Source organism: Nicotiana tabacum, chromosome 19 (assembly GCF_000715075.1).
Source record: "Nicotiana tabacum cultivar K326 chromosome 19, ASM71507v2, whole genome shotgun sequence".
In the NCBI taxonomy this organism is placed as follows: domain Eukaryota; kingdom Viridiplantae; phylum Streptophyta; class Magnoliopsida; order Solanales; family Solanaceae; genus Nicotiana; species Nicotiana tabacum.
Genome location: NC_134098.1, coordinates 48,017,558 through 48,037,446, shown reverse-complemented (window position 1 = coordinate 48,037,446; position 19,889 = coordinate 48,017,558). Strand labels below are relative to the sequence as shown.

General features: G+C 36.6%; 1 protein-coding gene across 1 annotated transcript; it reads left to right on the top strand.

The window, feature by feature from the left end:
• Positions 1-2,460: 2,460 nt before the first annotated feature.
• Positions 2,461-17,862, top strand: LOC107784908 (CLIP-associated protein). The gene is made up of 21 exons (XM_075237721.1): positions 2,461-2,977; positions 4,173-4,328; positions 4,443-4,505; positions 8,018-8,086; positions 8,215-8,380; positions 8,704-8,865; positions 9,092-9,189; positions 10,159-10,233; positions 10,351-10,419; positions 10,504-10,589; positions 10,675-10,792; positions 10,953-11,051; positions 11,166-11,505; positions 11,703-13,465; positions 13,631-13,729; positions 13,964-14,068; positions 14,200-14,274; positions 14,350-14,418; positions 14,541-14,609; positions 14,764-14,865; positions 17,447-17,862. The coding sequence occupies exons 1-21, from the start codon at positions 2,645-2,647 to the stop codon at positions 17,606-17,608; spliced, it is 4,278 nt and encodes a 1,425-aa protein (XP_075093822.1). The 5' UTR covers positions 2,461-2,644; the 3' UTR covers positions 17,609-17,862.
• Positions 17,863-19,889: the final 2,027 nt, after the last annotated feature.

Genomic DNA, 19,889 nt, shown 5'->3' with positions numbered 1-19,889 from the left:
TGTAACTATTTTTAAAATTTTTCTGATTATTTATGTCTAAAATTTCCGACAACTTTTTTCCGTCAGAAATTTTCGGTCGGAATTTAATGTTTTTCTACTAGTGATCTTAAGTATTTTGCGATTGTCATTTTGGAAAGCTACATGTGATTTGCTTTTCAAACTATATTGATCGAGATAATTATTGGATCAAATATTTCAATCTTGTTTCTAATTTTGAGGTTCACGTGTATTCCATCAAGTTTTTTGAGCTTATTCAAACAAGATTGGACAAGTCCATATTATGTATCAAGAAGTTTGAAAATAATCTTTATAAAGAATATGTTATTACCTTCTCTAGCTTTTTATAATTTAATTGACAATCAGTAAAAGAAAAAAACATCGGATGATTGAGACTAGTTAGGAAGAAAAAAAATTGTGAATTTAACTTTTTCAAAATCTAATCAACTTTTGGTTTATGATCTAGCTATTATAATTATTCGATCAATCTTTCATAGGTGAATTAATGCAACTTGTTGTAACTTGTAAGTACTAGGAGTACCATTTTCTTCTAAATTTTATTGTCATTAAAAAAAGATTACTTATCTAGATGAAAAATGGAATGCAATTTAGTGGAGTTTACTATATATAGAGGTTACTTTTTATATGCAATAATTTATAGTATGTATGAAGTAGGTTTTTGTCTCCATCTTATTCTAATTAATTAATCTTGCAAGCTACTGATAAATAATTTATCGCTTATATTTTAATTAAAGCATATATACTCAGCTTGTACACATAATCTGTTAATGTCTTAACCAGTTTAATGTCAAACACTCAAATACTTGCCTAGTTTTTTTTAATGTACCAAAAAAAATATTTTCCCAGCTTTGTCTACGCATGAATTACATTGATAAACTTATGAATTATCGTTTAAGTTTGCCACATCATAAAAATATTTTTTGACAGTAAAAAAGGAATGGGAATTCGATTAAATTAACGGAAAATGGCCAAGAATGCCCTTAACGTATTAGAAATGGCTCAAAAATGCCCTCATTCCCCCTATGAGTTCAAATTTGTCCTTAATGTTATTTTGTAGGCTTAAAAATGCCCTTCTCTTAACGGAAAGATGACATGGCATTGATGGACATTTTAATTAAACATGTAGCATTTATTTAGTCCGGAAAAAAGTGATTTTGTTTTTACTAAAAACTGAAAAAAATGATTTTTTTCCAGTTTTAACAAAAAAACTGCTTTAAAAAAAGCTGAATAATATTTTCTAAAACAATATTTTTGTAAAAACTGAAAAAAATAACTGAAAAATAATTTTCTAAAGAAATATTTTTTAAAAGCTGAAAAAGAAGAGGAAATATTATTTTTTTTACTAAAAACTGAAAAAAACAAAAATATTTTTTTTTTCCAGTTAAAAAAACGAAAATATTTTTTTAAAAAAGTTGAAAAATATTTTCTAAAACAATATTTTTGTAAACACTGAAAACAAAACTGAAAAGCAATTTTCTAAAGCAATGTTTTTGTAAAAGCTGAAAAAGAAGAGGAAATATTTTTCAGTTTTTACAAAAATATTGCTTTAGAAAATTACTTTTCAGTTTTTTTTTTCAATTTTTACAAAAATATTGTTTTAGAAAATATTTTTCAGCTTTTTTTAAAGCATTTTTTTTTGTAAAAACTGGAAAAAAATATTTTCGTCTTTTTCCAGTTTTTAGTAAAAAAAATATTTCCTCTTCTTTTTCGGCTTTTACAAAACATTGCTTTAGAAAATTACTTTTCAGTTTTGTTTTTCTGTTTTTACAAAAATATTGTTTTAGAAAATATTTTAAAGTAGTTTTTTTGTAAAAACTAAAAAAAAAATATTTTCGTTTTTTTCAGTTTTTAATAAAAAAAATTTACTTTTTTCTGGACTAAATAAATGGTACATGTTTAATTAAAATGCTCATCAATGTCATGTCATCTTTCCGTTAAGAAAGGATCATTTTAAGCCTAAAAATAACATTAAGGACAAATTTGAACCCATGGGTAAAAGAAGAATATTTTTGAATAATTTCTAATACGTTAAGGGCATTCTTGGCCCTTTCCGTTAAATTAAACTAACCACTTCTTTAAATGCAATTAGTGATTGTATGTCTCGAAATATGTGAGTAGTCGAGAGAAACTTCCATAAAAAAGAAGTCGACAGAAATTTACTTACGTGAATTGCAATTATAAGGAAAAATTAATGTCTCTTTAGTAACAAACATTATGGGAAGACGTATTTAACTACAGTAACAACTAATAAAAATATTAGTGAACAAACACTTCTTTTAAAGTAATTTTGCATTGTTTAATGTGAAATCACAGTGTAGTAAATTTTTGTCCCAAGGCATTGAGCCACTATCACACCGTCAAAGGTTGATTGGGTACAAGAAATTTTTATCAACCGTCGTCGGTTCCAACCACACAGATTACTATATCCTCTCTTCCGTCAATATAGCAAAATAGCCCCCCAATTTTTCATACAAATTCTAAAAACACTCTCTTTCCTCTTTTCCCATACAGTTCACACTCTCCTCTGTCACTTTTTTCCTCCATTTTTCATACGCCCATTTCCTCCCAAATCCACACGCAGATCTGACCCTCGTCGAACCAGATCGGAGCTCTAGTTACACTGGCAATGGAGGAGGCACTGGAATTGGCACGTGCCAAGGACACGAAGGAGAGAATGGCGGGCGTAGAACGACTCCACCAACTTCTCGAAGCATCTAGAAAGAGCCTCTCTTCTTCGGAAGTCACTTCTCTTGTGGATGTTTGCTTAGATCTTCTGAAAGACAACAACTTTAGGGTCTCTCAGGGTGCTTTACAATCGCTCGATTCCGCCGCTGTACTCTCCGGTGAACACTTGAAGCTTCACTTCAATGCACTTGTACCTGCCGTCGTTGAAAGATTAGGCGATTCGAAACAGCCCGTTAGAGATGCTGCTAGACGATTGTTGCTTACTTTGATGCAGGTAACTCTAGCATGAGAACGCACTTACTTACTCTTCATTTTACTGTAACTCTACTCTAATTGAAGTGAGTTTCTTTGCTAAATTTTATTTGGTACTGTACTTAATGTGAGCATATTCTTTTTTTTTTCTTTCGAATTTTTGGATAAATTGGATTGGTTAGAGATTTGTATTGCAGTACAGGGATAAAGTGTGAGATTTGGAGAATCTCTAGTTTAGGAGAACCCTTAAATCTTGCTTTATGCTGACGCGGAATGAATATAGAGGATTCATATAGCTAAACCCCGATTGTGGCGGAGTTGTATTGTTGGTTCAAACTCGAAATGCTGGTTGAATATTTCCTTTTTTTCCCCTTCTAATTTTCTTATTGTTTTGGGGGATAAGGATGGTTGGAAGGTGGTTGAACGATTGGAATCTTTGATCAGAATGAGTGAATAATAAAGAAATGATTTATATGACTCAATTGTTTGCTAGCGACGAATAATGAAGTTCAGTTGATTAGGGCATGTCTAGTATTTTCAGATTTTCTCCAAAATATGCGATGTGCTTGTTATGTGTGCGTTGGTCCTACTGTATGCACATGCACACTTTCAGGGATGAAAAGAGTGATAATAGTGCAAGATTATAGTTTACCATTCTGTAACTGAAAATTATGCAGAACATCAGTAATGATTAAGTTTTTTGGCATGTTTACTTTGACCAAACATATGATCAATCTAAAAAGTATCAGTAATACAAAACAACAAACTTATCGCATTTGTTGCTATTATGTAAAACTAATTTAGCCTGGTATTTAAGTGGAGAAGAGTTGAGGCGTGGACCCATGTAAAACTGAATATCAAACAGTGTGCCACTGGCTCTCGTGGATTTCTCAGTCATCAAAAAATTTGAAACTAATTCAGCGTGTGAAGATATATAATTTGGGTGCTCTTTTTTTTCCTCACAAGGCAGCACATTATTTTTGATTGTCACAGAGATGTAAATAAGACTCTTATCAAATTGAACACTTATTCTACAAGGGGATCTTTTGAGCAATAATTTTATTTACTCTCAGATGTGAATATTTTTTGTTAGAGCAGTTACAACCAGCATGAGATAATTTCACATGTCAAATATTAAAAAAATTACTCATTTCTGCTAGTTTGTTAGGGAAAAAAACTGGAAATCTATTTGGTTGATTAATGTATATGTTCTACAGGTTTCTTCACCAACTATCATTGTTGAGAGGGCAGGGTCTTATGCTTGGATGCACAAAAGCTTCAGAGTTCGAGAAGAATTTGCTCGAACTGTTACATCAGCAATTGGTCTTTTTTCAGCAACTGAGCTGCCCCTTCAACGGGCCATTCTTCCTCCTGTATGTTAATCAGCAGGAATGCCGATGAAGCTTTTTTGTATGTTGTCATAGGACATTAGTAACCTTTTCTGGATCCAATTATGTAAACATCCTTCTTCTTGCTGCTATTGTCAGATTCTGCAAATGTTGAGTGATCCTAATCCTGGTGTTAGAGATGCAGCCATATCATGTATTGAGGTTAGCAAAACTGTTATCTCATCTCAATTTCATGTAATTGCGTCTATCTGTAGACTGAAGAATTTTCTCTTTTCTCTAGATGGAAAGGAGAGAATTTTTACTTCCATTTGAATTGTTAGAGTTGTATTGATTAGTGTATTAGTGATTTTGCTGATGGCTTGTTCCGTCGAATCTTGAGAGTCTGTGTTAATTGGAGTGATATGGTAAGTTGCTAACTGTTTGAAAAAGACAAAAAATGTATTTGTAAGGCCAATAGCAAGATTTGAGATAGGGAGAGAAGAAAAAAAAGAACCAACAAACACAACAAGATTTAGTTTGTTTTTTTTTGTGGGGGGGGGGGGGAGGCAGAGGCTTTAAGAGATTTTAATCCATAAGAAACAACATAAGTAATTTGTTAAGGCTTGATATTGCCTACTTGAATATGCCTTGAGTTAACATGCAAAAGAGGCCAATATACTACATATAGTTTTACGGTTGCTTCGGTATAGAGATATAAGAGTTTTGGTTAGGCCATTATGTTGGGTTTGGATGGGAAAATAATAGTACTAGTTTACATTTTTTCTGAAAATAACAACAATAACAACAACAACATACCAAGTGAAATCCCTAAGTGGGGTCTGGGAGGGTAGTGTGTACGCAGACCTTACCCTTACCTTAAGCAGGTAGAGAGGTTGTTTTCGATAGACTCTCAACTCAAGGCAAGCACAATCACAACAATTTAGAGAAAGAAATACAATATTGAAAAAGTCAATGGAAAAGAAGCAGTAACAACATCAACGTAATCACAAAACCGAAGCAGAAGCAACATCAGGTAGTAATTGAGATCTAAGAATCAGGAAATACTAGAATAATACTACAACTACTAGTATGGAAAGAAAACACGCTCGACTATCTCCTAATCTTCTACCATAATTCTCGATCTCTACACCCTCCTATCAAAGGTCATGTCCACAGTATGCTGAAGATGTGCAATGTCCTGCCTAATTATCTCTCACCACTATTTCTTTGGCCTACCTCTACCTCTACTTCTTCTTAGACTCACCATTGTCAATTTCGCACACCTCCTCACTGGGCCATAGTGGCCGAGTGGTCAAAAGCGGCAGACTGTAAATCTGTTGAAGTTTTTCTACGTACTACTAGTATGGAAAGAAAACACGCTCGACTACCTCCTAATCTTCTACCATAATTCTCGATCTCTACACCCTCCTATCAAAGGTCATGTTCTGCCTAATTATCTCTCACCACTATTTTTTTGGCCTACCTCTACCTCTACTTCTTCTTAGACTCACCATTGTCAATTTCGCACACCTCCTCACTGGGCCATAGTGGCCGAGTGGTCAAAAGCGGCAGACTGTAAATCTGTTGAAGTTTTTCTACATAGGTTCGAATCCTGCCTCTCCCACTTGTTTGTTGTAGACTTCAGAGAACAGAAAAGAGGCATTCGTCAGCGTAGGTCCGTAGGAAGGCCAACCGAGCGAAGCTCGAGGTATTGTATATACATGTCCCTAAGTTCATCAAGCATGTTCAACTATTAATCAAGGAGATACCTCCCTGACCCTATTCAGTTGCCAAAGCCAAACTATCTCAGCCTCGCTTCTCGAATCTTGTCCACCACGGAGGCTACTCCCACCTTGTCCTGAATATCTTCATTTCTAACCATATCTCTCCTAGTATACTCACACATCCATCCTTATTTCTGAAAATCAAATGTAAATTTCAGTTTTAGAGTCACATAGTGAAGGAGGCTTAACTCTATGTATGATTTGGAAATACAAAACTACTTGCTGAAGCAAAGTTGAGTATGAAGGATAAGATAGGCATTTGAATAGTCTTATATCATTTGGTTGTGACTTAATCGAGGAGCCATGGTTGAAGCCTTTGGGGAACTTTTGTACTTGTGAAGAGAAATTTATTGCACCTTTTACTTCCTCCACCCGATGAGAGGATGATTGCAAGATAGTCCTATAGCAACATCACCACCTCAAACTGTACGATTGGGGATTCTCGAGTCACCAAGGGGGCAAAGTGGCAAAAGCCACCTATGTTGCTCGAATTCGAGTGTGTGTATCCGATCGGGGTGCGGATCTAGAGATTGGATCCTTCATAATCTAAATTTTAAGAATCGGGGATATGGATCTAGGTACGGATACGGGTGCAAGGATTTGGTTAAAATTAATTCAAAATTCTAAAAATAGATCTAATAAATATCCAAAGTTATGAGAGATATTCTGTGAAAAATTTATAGGTAATGGAGTGCAACCAATAATTCAATCTTTCATTTAGAGTCTCAAGTTGTAGGCATTAGCAGGCAGCAACTAAAATTCAAGTCATATTTGTCCATGGATTGTCGTCAAAGTATCCAATTTCGATTAACCACATCCACTGCGAATCTCACGCCCTTACCAGTGTCGTGTCGACACGGGCGTGGCGGGAACAAATGAAGAATCCGCGCAATATAGTAAGCCACTAATGGCCTCCTGGCTAGCGGAGGTTTGAGGGATGGAGGCTTACCATCCCCCCCCCCCCCCAAAACACACACACACACAAAAAAAAGCCTGTACTTTGTTCATACTCTTTACTGAATTAACTTTGCTCACTTATCCGGGGGGGGGGGGGATGCTCCTACACCTTATCTATTTTACTGAGATTTCTAGATATTCATTGCCTCAATTGGTATGGGTTTTACCGTAGACTTCGAAGTCTTTGGTTTTACCGTTCAGCAATCAACTTCAATTTGGAAAAGTGACTGTTTTAGTTTCACTCTCAAAGTCATAGCATGTCTCTGACTGTAAGGTTCTGTGGCTTTTCTTCTCCCTTTCAGGGATTAACTGGTAACATGGAGATGCTCCAGTTTCACGTAGTCTTTGCTTTTATTCTTTTACAAGCTTGAGGGGTCTTGGTTTTGGCTTGTTATCAATGAATTCGCCTGAGATTGACCGATTTAATTGATCAAACATTTAGAAATTATCTATAATTAATAGGCGAAGGCTCAAGATTGTCTGAACTAGCCCAAGGATCAATTCTAGTTGAAAGCAAGATCACAGGACACAGTGTTTTATTAAAAATACACATTCAATCTGAAAAAATATGAAACTCTAATTCTCAATGGAAAAGTGAGTAGATTCTTGAATCTAATTTGCCTTTTCTGAACCGTGTAACCAAGATGATCAGCTTGATTCATGTGCCTAGTTACTAGCTATGTAGGTTTCGGATTTAAAACCATTATATGCTGCGTGGAAGTGATTGGCTGTTACTAGTTGGATTTGTAATCATTTCTCTGTAGTTGGTTAAAGTTGCAGCAGAAGGTAAGCTGTTGATGAATGTTTGGAAATATTTGGTCTCTGTATGATTCTGCTGCTTGTTAATATTGGTGTATCATTACTGAATTCTTACTTTATATTATTGTATGATATTGTTGTTTTACTTCTTTTCTCTAACAAATATCTAGTTCCATGATTAAGATTTATGTCTTTAACAGTCGTCCCTCACTCCATGTTTTATCTTCTTTGCAGGAGATGTATTCACAGGCTGGACCTCAGTTCCGTGATGAGCTTCAGCGCCATCATCTTCCTACAATGATGGTATATTACATAACTTGAGACGTTTTCATTCTAGCAAATAACTTTCTATCATATGTAGATTTTATTTCGCTTGGTCACTAAAAGCAAAAATTCTTCTCAATCTGTCTTGACTTGATAACTGGCTGCAGCTAAAAGATATTAATGCCAGACTAGAGAAGATTGAGCCCAAAATTCGACTAGCAGATGGAATTCCAAAAAACTATTCAGCTGCTGAGGTGAGACCCACTAGTCTTAATCCCAAGAAAAGCAGCCCGAAGGCTAAAAGTTCAACAAGAGAGGTATCTCTTTTTGGAGGTTAGTAATATGTTTTAGAAACTTCTATTTTATGGTAAGCTTTTGTGGGCATCCTATTGTCATGTTGTTCGGTATAGAAGTTATCAAGGAAGGTTTTGCTGGTTAACTTACATATTGTAGGTTGGGAATATGGACATAGAAAAATCATTCGCTAGTGGTGATCAGGATGATTTTCTGGGTAAAACAACTACTATGAGCTAAAGGGTAGTTTGAACAAAGAAAGGGAATGAAAAGGGAAGATTTTTTGCTGTCATGTAATGCATAATAACAGTCTATGGTTGTATACTTGATCAAATGTTTTACTTTGGTCTACTTTTGTATAGGGGATGGTGATATTGCAGAAAAACCTGTCGAACCAATTAAAGTGTACTCAGAGAAGGAGCTGGTAAGGGAATTTGAGAAGATTGCTTCTACCCTTGTGCCAGAAAAGGATTGGTCTGTCCGTATCGCTGCTATGCAAAGAATTGAAGCTCTTGTTATTGGAGGTATGTTTTCTATTATGACACTTGCGGTATAAGAACGTCCCTTTCTTTTATTGAAATTATATACAGAGCTCAACGCCGCCTCCTCCCTCCCCCACTGAAAGGAAAGAAAAAAGAAAAGAGAACTGTACGAATAAGAGAAAATAGATTATTTATGTTCAAACAATTTCTTTCCTTTTATTCCTTGACCAGCTTGTATTGCGGCTCATCTTCTCTTTCATCGTATCAGGTGCAATTGATTTTCCTTGTTTCCGTGGACTTCTAAAGCAACTTGTTGTCCCTTTGAGCACACAGTTATCTGATCGGAGATCCACCATTGTCAAACAGGTCTGTTACCATAGTCAATAACAGTAGCAACTCTGCTGTCATATCCATTGCTAGTGTGCCTTTTGAAAACTTATTTTTTCCTCTAATTATACGTTTAGCTATTTCCTGCTTTGTTACCCGGGCTGTGTCTAATGGGTTATGAGCGCCTGGTTATGGTCAATCAACACAGAAAATCTACTACTCCCTCCGTTTCAATTTAGATGATGCAGTTTGACTTGGCACAAAGTTTAAGAAAAAAGAAGAAGACTTTTCAACATCTTTGTGGTCCTAAAAGCTTAGGGGCAAAATCTTTGTGGGGCCATAATATTTGTGTGGCTATAAAAGCTTTTCATTAAGAGTAAAGTGGGTAAAATGAAAAGTTTAAAGTTAAATTGTTTCTAAATATAGAAATGTGTCATTCTTTTTGGAAGGGACTAATAAGGAAAGTGTGTCATTTAAATTAAAACTGAGGGTGTAGAAATTTGAATGTTTATATCACATATTTACATCGTAGTCCATCCAAAATAGCTTGCTAATGCTGTCTGCTCCACTTCTGCTGCAGTTGCCATCTCATAAAAGCCTTTTAGTAGTCAGACATGTGTCCCTTTCTTTTTCCAATGTGTTTATGCAAGCTAAGACTGCATCTTGACATTTGCAGTTATTTTTCTTTTGTTCTGGAGACATTTCTTTTGCATCAGTTATTAATTCTCAGGTTAAAGGGTATATCCCAACCTGAATGTATGCACCTAGAATCTTGCCTTTTTGTCAGATTTTATCAGTTAAGATGTCTCCTTGCGCTACTTGAACCTGGAGTATCAAAATACGTTTCCAGGCGGGTTATACTTCACCTAATCATTATTTTTCTGAAATTGATGAGAATAGTTGTTTAGTGTCTCATATGCATGTACTCCATAAACATGGAGAATTTTAAGTAGACTAAAGTGTTCTGGCGGAGAGGATTTATAGTGTCTTCTCCTTGTTTGTTGGTAGGCTTGCCATTTGTTAAGCTTCTTATCCCAAGAGCTTTTGGGAGATTTTGAGGCATGTGCCGAGATGTTCATTCCAGTGAGTAACTTTTTTGCTACTGTCCGCAAATTTATTCTTCTCTCATCTCATTTCGGGAAAAACTTATCTCATGCTATATGACATAGGTTGTTTCTGTCTTCCTGATTTGAACTTCAGGTTCTTTTCAAGCTTGTTGTGATAACTGTTCTTGTAATTGCAGAATCTGCTGATACCTGCATAAAAACGGTAACGGGTTATGTGCCATTACAATCTTCTCTCTTTTGCTCCATGTTATATTGGTCAGTCATGTGCTGCTACTTTTATTTTCAGATGTTGCGCAACTGCAAAGTTGCTCGTGCACTTCCTCGAATAGCTGATTGTGCAAAGAATGATCGTAATGCAGTCCTTCGTGCAAGGTTTGGTTCTCCTTTGTAGTCAATTATCATGTTTATTCTGATTTAACTCTGGACAGTGCTGTTCCTGATTTGCAACACTTAGCAGATGCTGTGAGTATGCACTTCTAATCCTGGAACATTGGCCCGATGCTTCTGAGATACAACGTTCAGCAGAACTCTATGAAGACCTTATAAAATGTTGTGTAGCAGATGCAATGGGTGAGGTATGGATCTTGAATTCTACGTATCAGATGTATATGTGAATGTATACGATGCTTCTTGGCATAGACATAGAGACACTCTTTTCCAATTTGTACTTGTATTCAATATCTCTTTTTCCCTTTCTTTTTGCAATGTCTTTACTCTCACTTGAAAGCTTAACAGGTACGATCAATTGCAAGAACTTTGTACAGAATGTTTGCAAGAACTTGGCCCGAACGTTCCAGGCGTTTGTTTATGTCCTTTGATCCTGTTATCCAAAGGGTACTTGCTTTTCTCTTATAGTTGCTCCCAGCATCTTTCCAACACAGATGATTGGCATTGCTTTAAATTGCTTTAAGATTTGACATGATGGGCTAAAGGGAAACACTTCTGCAGATCATAAATGAGGAAGATGGTGGAACTCACAGACGACATGCTTCACCTTCTGTTCGAGAGAGGAGTTCACACTTCTCACTTGCTCCTCAAACATCTGCTTCGCAAATTCCTGGTTATGGAACATCTGCAATAGTTGCTATGGATAGAACTTCCAGTTTGCCTTCAGGCACGTCCCTCTCCTCTGGGCTACTCCTGTCACAAACAAAACCTGTGGGTACTGGCACAGAACGTAGCTTGGAAAGTGTACTTCATGCCAGCAAACAGAAAGTTTCTGCTATAGAAAGCTTGCTCAAAGGTCTGGATATATCTGAGAGAAGTCGATCCTCTAGTTTGGATCTAGGTAATTGTTTCCTCTTCCATTATCGTTTCCCCATCTCAAAAGCTTGTGTGTAGTATTTTAGTGCGAAGGTGAAAGCCTTAGAGTTTATCACATGCAGCTTCTATGATTTAGCAAAAGGGATGCTGAAAAAACACTATAGCTATAATGTTTGAAAGTTTATGAACGGCTTAATTTTTCTTCTACTGCCCCTAGTGCAGGAGTTGACCCACCATCGTCCCGTGATCCACCATTTCCTCTTGCTGTTCCTGCGTCGAATAGTCTTGCTAATGCTTTGGTAGATGCACCATCTGGTTTCTCTAAAGGTAATAATCGCAATGGTGGATTGGGTTTGTCCGATATCATTACTCAGATCCAGGCCTCGAAGGATTCTGCTAAAGCATCCTATCGAAGTAGTGTGGTTCATGAATCCTTTTCAGCTAATTCGGCAAGAAGGGCTTCTGAAAAACTACAAGATAGAGGATTTGTTGAAGATCATGCTGAACTTAGGGAAGGTAGGCGGTTAATGAACTCGCATGTTCACAGACAATATGTAGAGTCACCATACAAAGATGCTAACTTTAGGGATTATCAGAATAATTACGTTCCAAACTTTCAACGTCCTCTATCAAGAAAGAACACAGCAGGAAGAATGTCTGCTAGCAAGAGGAGGAGCTTTGATGACAGTCAGCTCCCACTAGGAGAAATGTCAAGTTATGTGGATGGACCCGCTTCACTAAGTGATGCATTAAGTGAGGGTCTGAGTCCTAGTTCAGATTGGAATGCTAGGGTTGCTGCATTTAGCTATGTCAGGTCTTTGCTACAGCAGGGGCCTAGAGGTATTCCAGAAATCATTCAGAGCTTCGAGAAGGTTATGAAATTATTTTTCCAGCACCTTGATGATCCCCATCATAAAGTTGCACAGGCAGCTCTGTCAACCCTTGCAGATCTTATTCCAGCTTGCAGAAAACCATTTGAAAGTTACATGGAGAGGATTTTGCCCCATGTTTTCTCACGGCTAATTGATCCCAAGGAATCGGTGAGGCAGCCTTGCTCAACTACATTAGAAATTGTAAGCAAAACATATGGTATAGATTCCCTTTTGCCAGCTTTGCTCCGTTCATTGGATGAACAGCGTTCTCCGAAGGCCAAACTTGCTGTAATTGAGTTTTCAATTGGCTCGTTTAACAAGCATCCTTCGAATTCTGAAGGTGCTGGAAATAGTGGCATCCTCAAGTTATGGCTTGCTAAGTTGACACCACTAGTCTATGATAAAAACACCAAACTGAAAGAAGCAGCTATTTCATGTATTATATCAGTGTACACACACTTTGATGCAACAGGGGTTTTGAATTTTATTCTTAGCTTATCAGTTGAAGAACAAAATTCCTTGAGGCGGGCACTTAAACAGTATACCCCTCGTATAGAGGTGGATTTGATGAATTTTCTACAGAATAAGAAAGAAAGGCAACGTTCCAAGTATGATCCATCTGATGTTGTTGGAACATCTTCTGAAGAGGCATATATAGGAGCTTCAAAGAAAAGTCATCTATTTGGAAGGTATTCTGGTGGTTCAGTTGATAATGATGGTGCCAGAAAATGGAACTCTTTTCCAGACTCGACCTATATGACTAGCTCCATAGGTCACTCGTTGTCTGATGATACTCAAGACTTCTATCGTGGTGTTGAAACTGGTTCCAACTCCGATCTTCCTGTTTCAAAAGCTTTGGCCCTTACCGCTAATCAGAGTGACAGATTGTGGGATAATCCGCAGGAATGTAATGACGACAGCTTAAAGATGGAGCACACTTCCACTCCCCATCTGGAGGTTAATGGGTTAGTTGACTCGGAGCATCTAGGGGTAGCTGCGGGTGTTGGGGCTGATAAGGAATCTGATTTGGGACTTAATCACCTGAAACTTTCTGCTCTGAAGATAAACTCAACTCCAACAACTGGACCAAGCATTCCTCAAATTCTGCATACGGTGAGTTCTCTGTGGTCAATCTGTACCTGTCAAGTTACAGTTTATTGTCAAATTCTCAGAGATTCTCCTCGTCCTTGGCTAAAGAAACTATCAAGTCTTTTTTGCAAAAACTTGGGATGAAAACTATCAAAATCTTTATCGCGCTCTCTCTTCCACTTTTGCCAGATCTGTAATGGCAGTGATGAAAGTTGTGCTGCCAACAAGCATGGTGCACTTGAACAACTAGTTGAAGCTATTGCCAATGATCAATCTATATGGAATAAGGTATATTAGTCGCAGATTTATCTGTTTGGTTGTTGCTACTCCTTTATGTATACTTTAAATTCCTCATGCAACATTGTAAATCATATTTAGTTTAATTTCATTTTTTCATATTCAAAAACTAGGTAGAGCTCAGTTATTACGTATTTATTTTAAAAGTTCTACTGAATATCAGGATTCAATTCTACTAGTTTGAAAGATGGATTTTATTATGATGTCATCTTTCGTTCGGTGCAGTACTTCAATCAGATATTGACTGCTGTACTCGAGGTGCTAGATGATTCTGAGTCTTCAATAAGAGAACTTGCTCTATCTCTGATAGTCGAAATGCTGAAGAATCAGGTTTTTTGCTGCTTATCAAATTTATTTTTATTCCACCCCTTTATCTATAGATAAGAGAGGTTGTGTGCGTCTTTTTAACCCTTTTCATTTACAATGTCGTTTTATTTTATCCATTTTCTGTTGTTTCTCAGAGAGATGCTATGGAGGATTCAGTTGAGGTTGTAATTGAAAAACTGCTCAACGCAACCAAGGATGTTGCCCCGAAAGTAAACTCTCACTTAGATGAAGTTATTATGCTGAAAATTTCCCTTCCCTCCTTTCTAATGTGTTATATTGTCCAGGTTGCAAATGAAGCCGAGCATTGTTTAACTATGGTGTTGTCCTTGTATGACCCATTTAGATGCTTAAGTGTAAGTTCTTGTGTTTCATTTGAATTTGCTTAGCAAGATATCTGGATTTCTTCTTTTCATTTTTCGCTTGATCTCATGGCCTTTTTGCTATTCCTATTTCTGATAAGTTACTGTTTTTGCAGGTTGTTGTTCCTTTGCTTGTCACCGAAGATGAGAAGACTCTTGTAACTTGTATTAACTGTTTGACAAAGGTAATTTGCTGATTGGATCTGACCCCTGAACTCGTAGAGAGTCTTGTGTCCGGTTTTCCGATGTGAAAAGAAGTAATTACTTTGCTAGTGTGTGTCAAACTTGGAGAAGCTAAGTTTTGATTGGTTAGTGATTTGAACTTATTTCCTTTTTCAGCTTGTGGGGAGGCTTTCCCAGGAAGAATTGATGTCTCAGCTACCCTCGTTCTTACCTGCCCTGTTTGATGCTTTTGGAAACCAGAGTGCAGATGTTCGCAAGGTGCCAATTTCTTTTCTATTTGTTCTCTTTCTTTTCTTTTTGAGCCTAAAAAGCTTTGTAGAATCACTAATAGAATTAAACTAGTAGTTATAGCTTCAATAGAATCAAGCAGGGTAATAGTTACAGCTTCAGCAGTATTTGCATCTCCTACTCGTTTTCTTTTATATTGTGGAGATATCAGTTAGATAGCATGAGATGTTATTGACGAGCGTAATATGCACTATAAAAACAAGCTCGTGCTTCGTTAAAGATAGTATAGAAAGTTATCATCTCCACCGGGATTGGACTAAACAACGTTCAAGTAATTTCTAGTTAAATGTCATTCAGGATGATTAACACTTCGATTGAGAATGATTATGAGCTATAATTAACTACTAAGAGTGAAACAATTAACAATTGATCACAGAGAACTACAGATTAGCAAAATTGATTTGTTCTTAGTGCGAGAAATTAGGGTTATGACATGATAGATGCAAGATTGTTATCCTGGACTTGACACGGTTAAATTTCACTCTTAAGGTTCTATTGATTCTCACGAGTTCAACAAGTTATTATCCTATTATTTTGATTCAGGTTCTTCTTTTGATTAAACCTAAACCGTTCAAATAAGCTAATATGAAGTGCGGTGAAACTTGCAAGAATCTATTGGTAAGAATGGTCTAAGAGAAACTTTTCGCAAATATTTCTCAATCTTAATTCAAAAGGTAGATCGCAAAGCTCTTTCGATTACTTTAAAGAAGTACCAAAATAAATTAAGGCACGCATTGCAACAATTTTCAATATTATGCTCCTCTTCCGATTAAACACGATAATGAATAAAATCACAACTAGAGTTAAAACTCCTCCAACAAATTCGAGCAATCAGACAATAATCAAATCCATAGATAACAATCAAAGTCACCAAATCATGTCAAACCCTAAGGTAAACGACTCCATAATCATAGAGGATGCCATCACAAATGGAGTCAAAGAGTAGGAAAACATCAATCCAACATTGCAATCCAAACTCTCGTATTGAATTGGTGGAAAAATGATGAAATCTTGTGTCTTGAAGCCTCCAATGCTCTCCAAAAGCTCCGTAGGTCAAAAGTCCTCTAAAAATCGTGTTTTTAGTGTATTTATACCATGTAGGAACTGGCCTGGAGAAAACTACCCTCTCTGAGCCGAAGTAGGAAAAGTTGGGTGGAAAATTGCACAGGCGCGCCGCGCCATGCGCCGCGCTAGTGCACTTTTTCAGAGAGTTGATTTTTTGTCAGAAATCCGCCTCTACACTGCTGCGCCGCGCCATTCGATGCCCCATGCGGCGCGGTAGTGCAATTTCTTAGAGTTCCGGTTTATCACTTTTTAACATCCTGGATTGGTCCTCGATCCCTGTATGCTTCCGGTTTAATTCCTTGGGCTTCTATTCAGAGTTCAAAGCTCCAAATCATCTATTTTAGCTCTAAAATCACTTCCTAACGCGGAATCACCTCTTACAAAGCACAATACACATAATAAGAACAAATCATTGTCATTTATGCTCAACCACGAATAAAGTGCAGTAATTAGAGTCAAAATATAGCTAAAACACGGGTTCCTAGCCTACCATCAGTGTATGCTGTACCTGTTTGTTTGCAATTGGCATACGATGGCAGTTCTACAGGAAAGGTCCCCCCAGCAATTTTATTTGGCATTGGTCCTTATGCATATCTCTATCAGAATCAGGGACACCGGAATCGAGTAAACTAATAGAGGATTGAAGGCAGTTGTATGCCATGCTTGAGAAATATGAAACACTCCTTAGAAAAGCACCTAATATCTTGTTTCAAAAATTCATTTTATGTAGAAGATCTAATATATTTTATGTAACAGATCGTTTCACGTGTCATTATTAGTACAATAACAACAACATACCCAGTGTGATCTCATAGAGGGTAGGGTGTACGCCGACCTTACCCCTACCTTGTGTGAGGTAGAGAGGGTGTTTCAATAGACCCTCGGCTCAAGAAAAGAAATTTCTAAACACATGTCATTATTAAAATGCAACAAAAAGTTCTGAATTGGGTGAATATAAACCAGGAATGAAGTCAGTTGTTACCATAGTTGAGGATAATAAAATCTCTTTAAAAACTGTCTTGGAGATTCATTTTGATAATTATCTAACAAAGACTTTTATGTCTTAGTAGCAGTCTACAATGAAAAATTCTTAGTCTTGTTCCTTAGCCATATATTGCAGTTATATTTCGGTATTAATAGTTGTTCCTTTGTTAAACGCTATTGAGCCCCTGCCCTCACTTCATTGTCTTTTCCTGACACCTGTTTATGGACTCGATATATGGTCATTCGATAAAACTTACCTTATCCCAGAAAGAAAGTTTAAAAAGAAAGAAGATCATGCAATAAGCTTATGGCTGATACAAAAACCTTAGTAATACAAGCTTTATGGCTGTGGTTTAACCAAATTCGATTGCCTATAATCAAACGGCGTTATGGCTCATATACTGTTGAAGAATGAAGAGATGAATATAGTTCACATTCTGTACATATCTGTAGTTTTATCACTTAAGCTGTTTTTTGATTGCGTAATTTTTTTGGCTGGCAGACTGTTGTGTTCTGTTTGGTTGACATATACATCATGCTCGGCAAAGCATTTTTGCCATACTTGGAAGGGCTGAACAGCACGCAGTTAAGATTGGTGACTATTTATGCAAATCGAATATCACAGGCCAGAACAGGTACTCCTATAGATGCTAACCGCAGTTAGCTGTTGCCAGCTTTTTGGAATTTCCTTGTTGGTTCCTGAGGAGTTTAATCTTATCATTCAATCTTTGATGTGTCCTGTATATCGTGTGAATGTGCATTTTGAAGGCGGGTAAAGTTTTATTCTTTTATTTAACTGTGTGTTCATCTTTTTTCCTCCCATATATTGGTTGGGAGTTGGAGAGTGCGTGTTGGGAACAAGAGTGATGTTGTAAACAGTAAATGTTGTGCTTATAATGAAATTTACAGTTTATTGAATACTGCTTTAGAAACTGGGACGAGATAGCTTATGGCTCTTTTGATCATCATTCGGTCCCCACGCTAGGCCCCAGCTGCTGCGGCTTCATTTTCTTTCCTTCTTGAGTTGCTCCACAAAAACATGGGAAAATCTACTCTCAAACTTATTTGCATTGTGTTTATTATTGTGTTCACATGAATTATGAAGAACCCCTGGTTAAAGAAAAATAATAATAAAGAGAATATGAAGAAAACTAGTTTACTCCTTTTTAGGGTTTCTGATTTATTCTTCTTTTCTTGTTTCCTTCCTGCTTTGTTAGAGTACAAGATAAATACTGTGAATGAGATTGACAAAATTTAGATACTTAGTAATTCATAAAAGTAATTCTTGCTCCACAAGCAAAGCGCAGAAAGCTTATATCTTTTGCAATCTTTCGTTTAAATGTGGATCAAATAAGGATCTAAGCTGTGTGTATGTTAGGTAAATTCCACTCATCTCTTCCGTTTGCGTTTATCTGCAAAGTTGGACAGAATAACGTTGCCTTAAATCGTTTGTGATTGGAATATTCCGATAGGTCGACAGTATTATGTACCCAGTTAGACCAACCCATATCTGGTTGGACTTTTTTTTTTAATACTGGGAAAGTACCAAATGCCCAAGGGGTAAACTGATTAGAATCAAAAGGAAAGGGATGGAGAGGGGAAAAGAGATAACAATGTGTATTATTAATTCTGAACTCATTTGCATCCCCCTTCCTTTTTCATTCTTTCCACCTCCTTCAAACGAGTCAACTTGTTGCCTTGCTATTTCTTCTATATCCGAAGTGAGCACAAATCACTGTTCTAGCAGCAGTCGCGAGAACTAAGTAGCATAGTTATAATAGCTCTGCTTTTGACTTGTCTCTTGCATCTTCAGTTTCACAGTCCTCAAAAATGCTTGGTTTTGGTTGGCTTAGATATGCATCTTCCTGTTGGCTTCAGATGGTCATGAACTGGTAGAGGGGCATCTGCAATAAGAATTTCTGTTTAGTGGATAATAAGATTCCGAACACATTTTACATTATTTTTAATCTTCCAGCTAATATGATGTACATAAAGTCAACATTTTTTGCAATCTCATTTCATACCTGGAGACATTATCCATCTTGGCTAATGATTTTGAGCGTTTCCTCTTTGTTTTAGGTCCAAAAGGCTCACTGTCATGACAATGAACTCTTGCTCACTTTAGAAAGATAAATAGAGGGTGATATTGGTAAACAGAATACAGAATTCCAAGCATTAGTACACTAATATTTAGCTCTTCTTTGCGAGTTAAATTCAACATATATCAGGAAGGAAAAAGGAAAGCCGATTTTGGATCTCTTCTCTAAAGAATTGCAACTCCTTCTGGCCAATCACCCGAGTATTGCCTGTAAATTCCAAAAACCATATCTTAATTCAGACGTTTCAATATAGTTCTTTCATTATATTGTCACTAATAATAATAATAATAATGTCGATTTGACAACTTTCCGGAGTCAAATTAGACAAAATTAATTCATTATGTCAAATCAAATTTAGATATTCAAAAACTACATAAAATATATAAATTGCAAGTTACTTTATATTAAAAAGACAGAAAGAATATATTTTAAAGATTCATAAAGATCAAACTTTCTGGAAATAGAACGTACCAAACCAACCGCGATCTGGTTGTATCCACGTTGAGCGAAGCTTCTGTGAATGTAAGTCGTGCTTTACGATTTTACCCTTACTATTAATGTTTATTGGAAAAAGCAACCCAAAGATTTAGGACCAAAAACGGTTAGCGGTGACCATTAATTAAGTTTCTTCGGCTTGAGTTGGCTTGAAAGCACGGAATATATTTGCACCATCACCGTCTATGCTTCGGCCTACTATTATACATCTTGAGCCGCCAATGGCAGCACTACAGCCATTTTTCTTCTTCTCCATCTGTGATATCTGAAAATAAAAATGAGGCTTTTGGCAGTCTTCAAATATTGCTCCACAAAGAATGTGGAATTGAGGAACAAAGGGTGTTTGGCTAG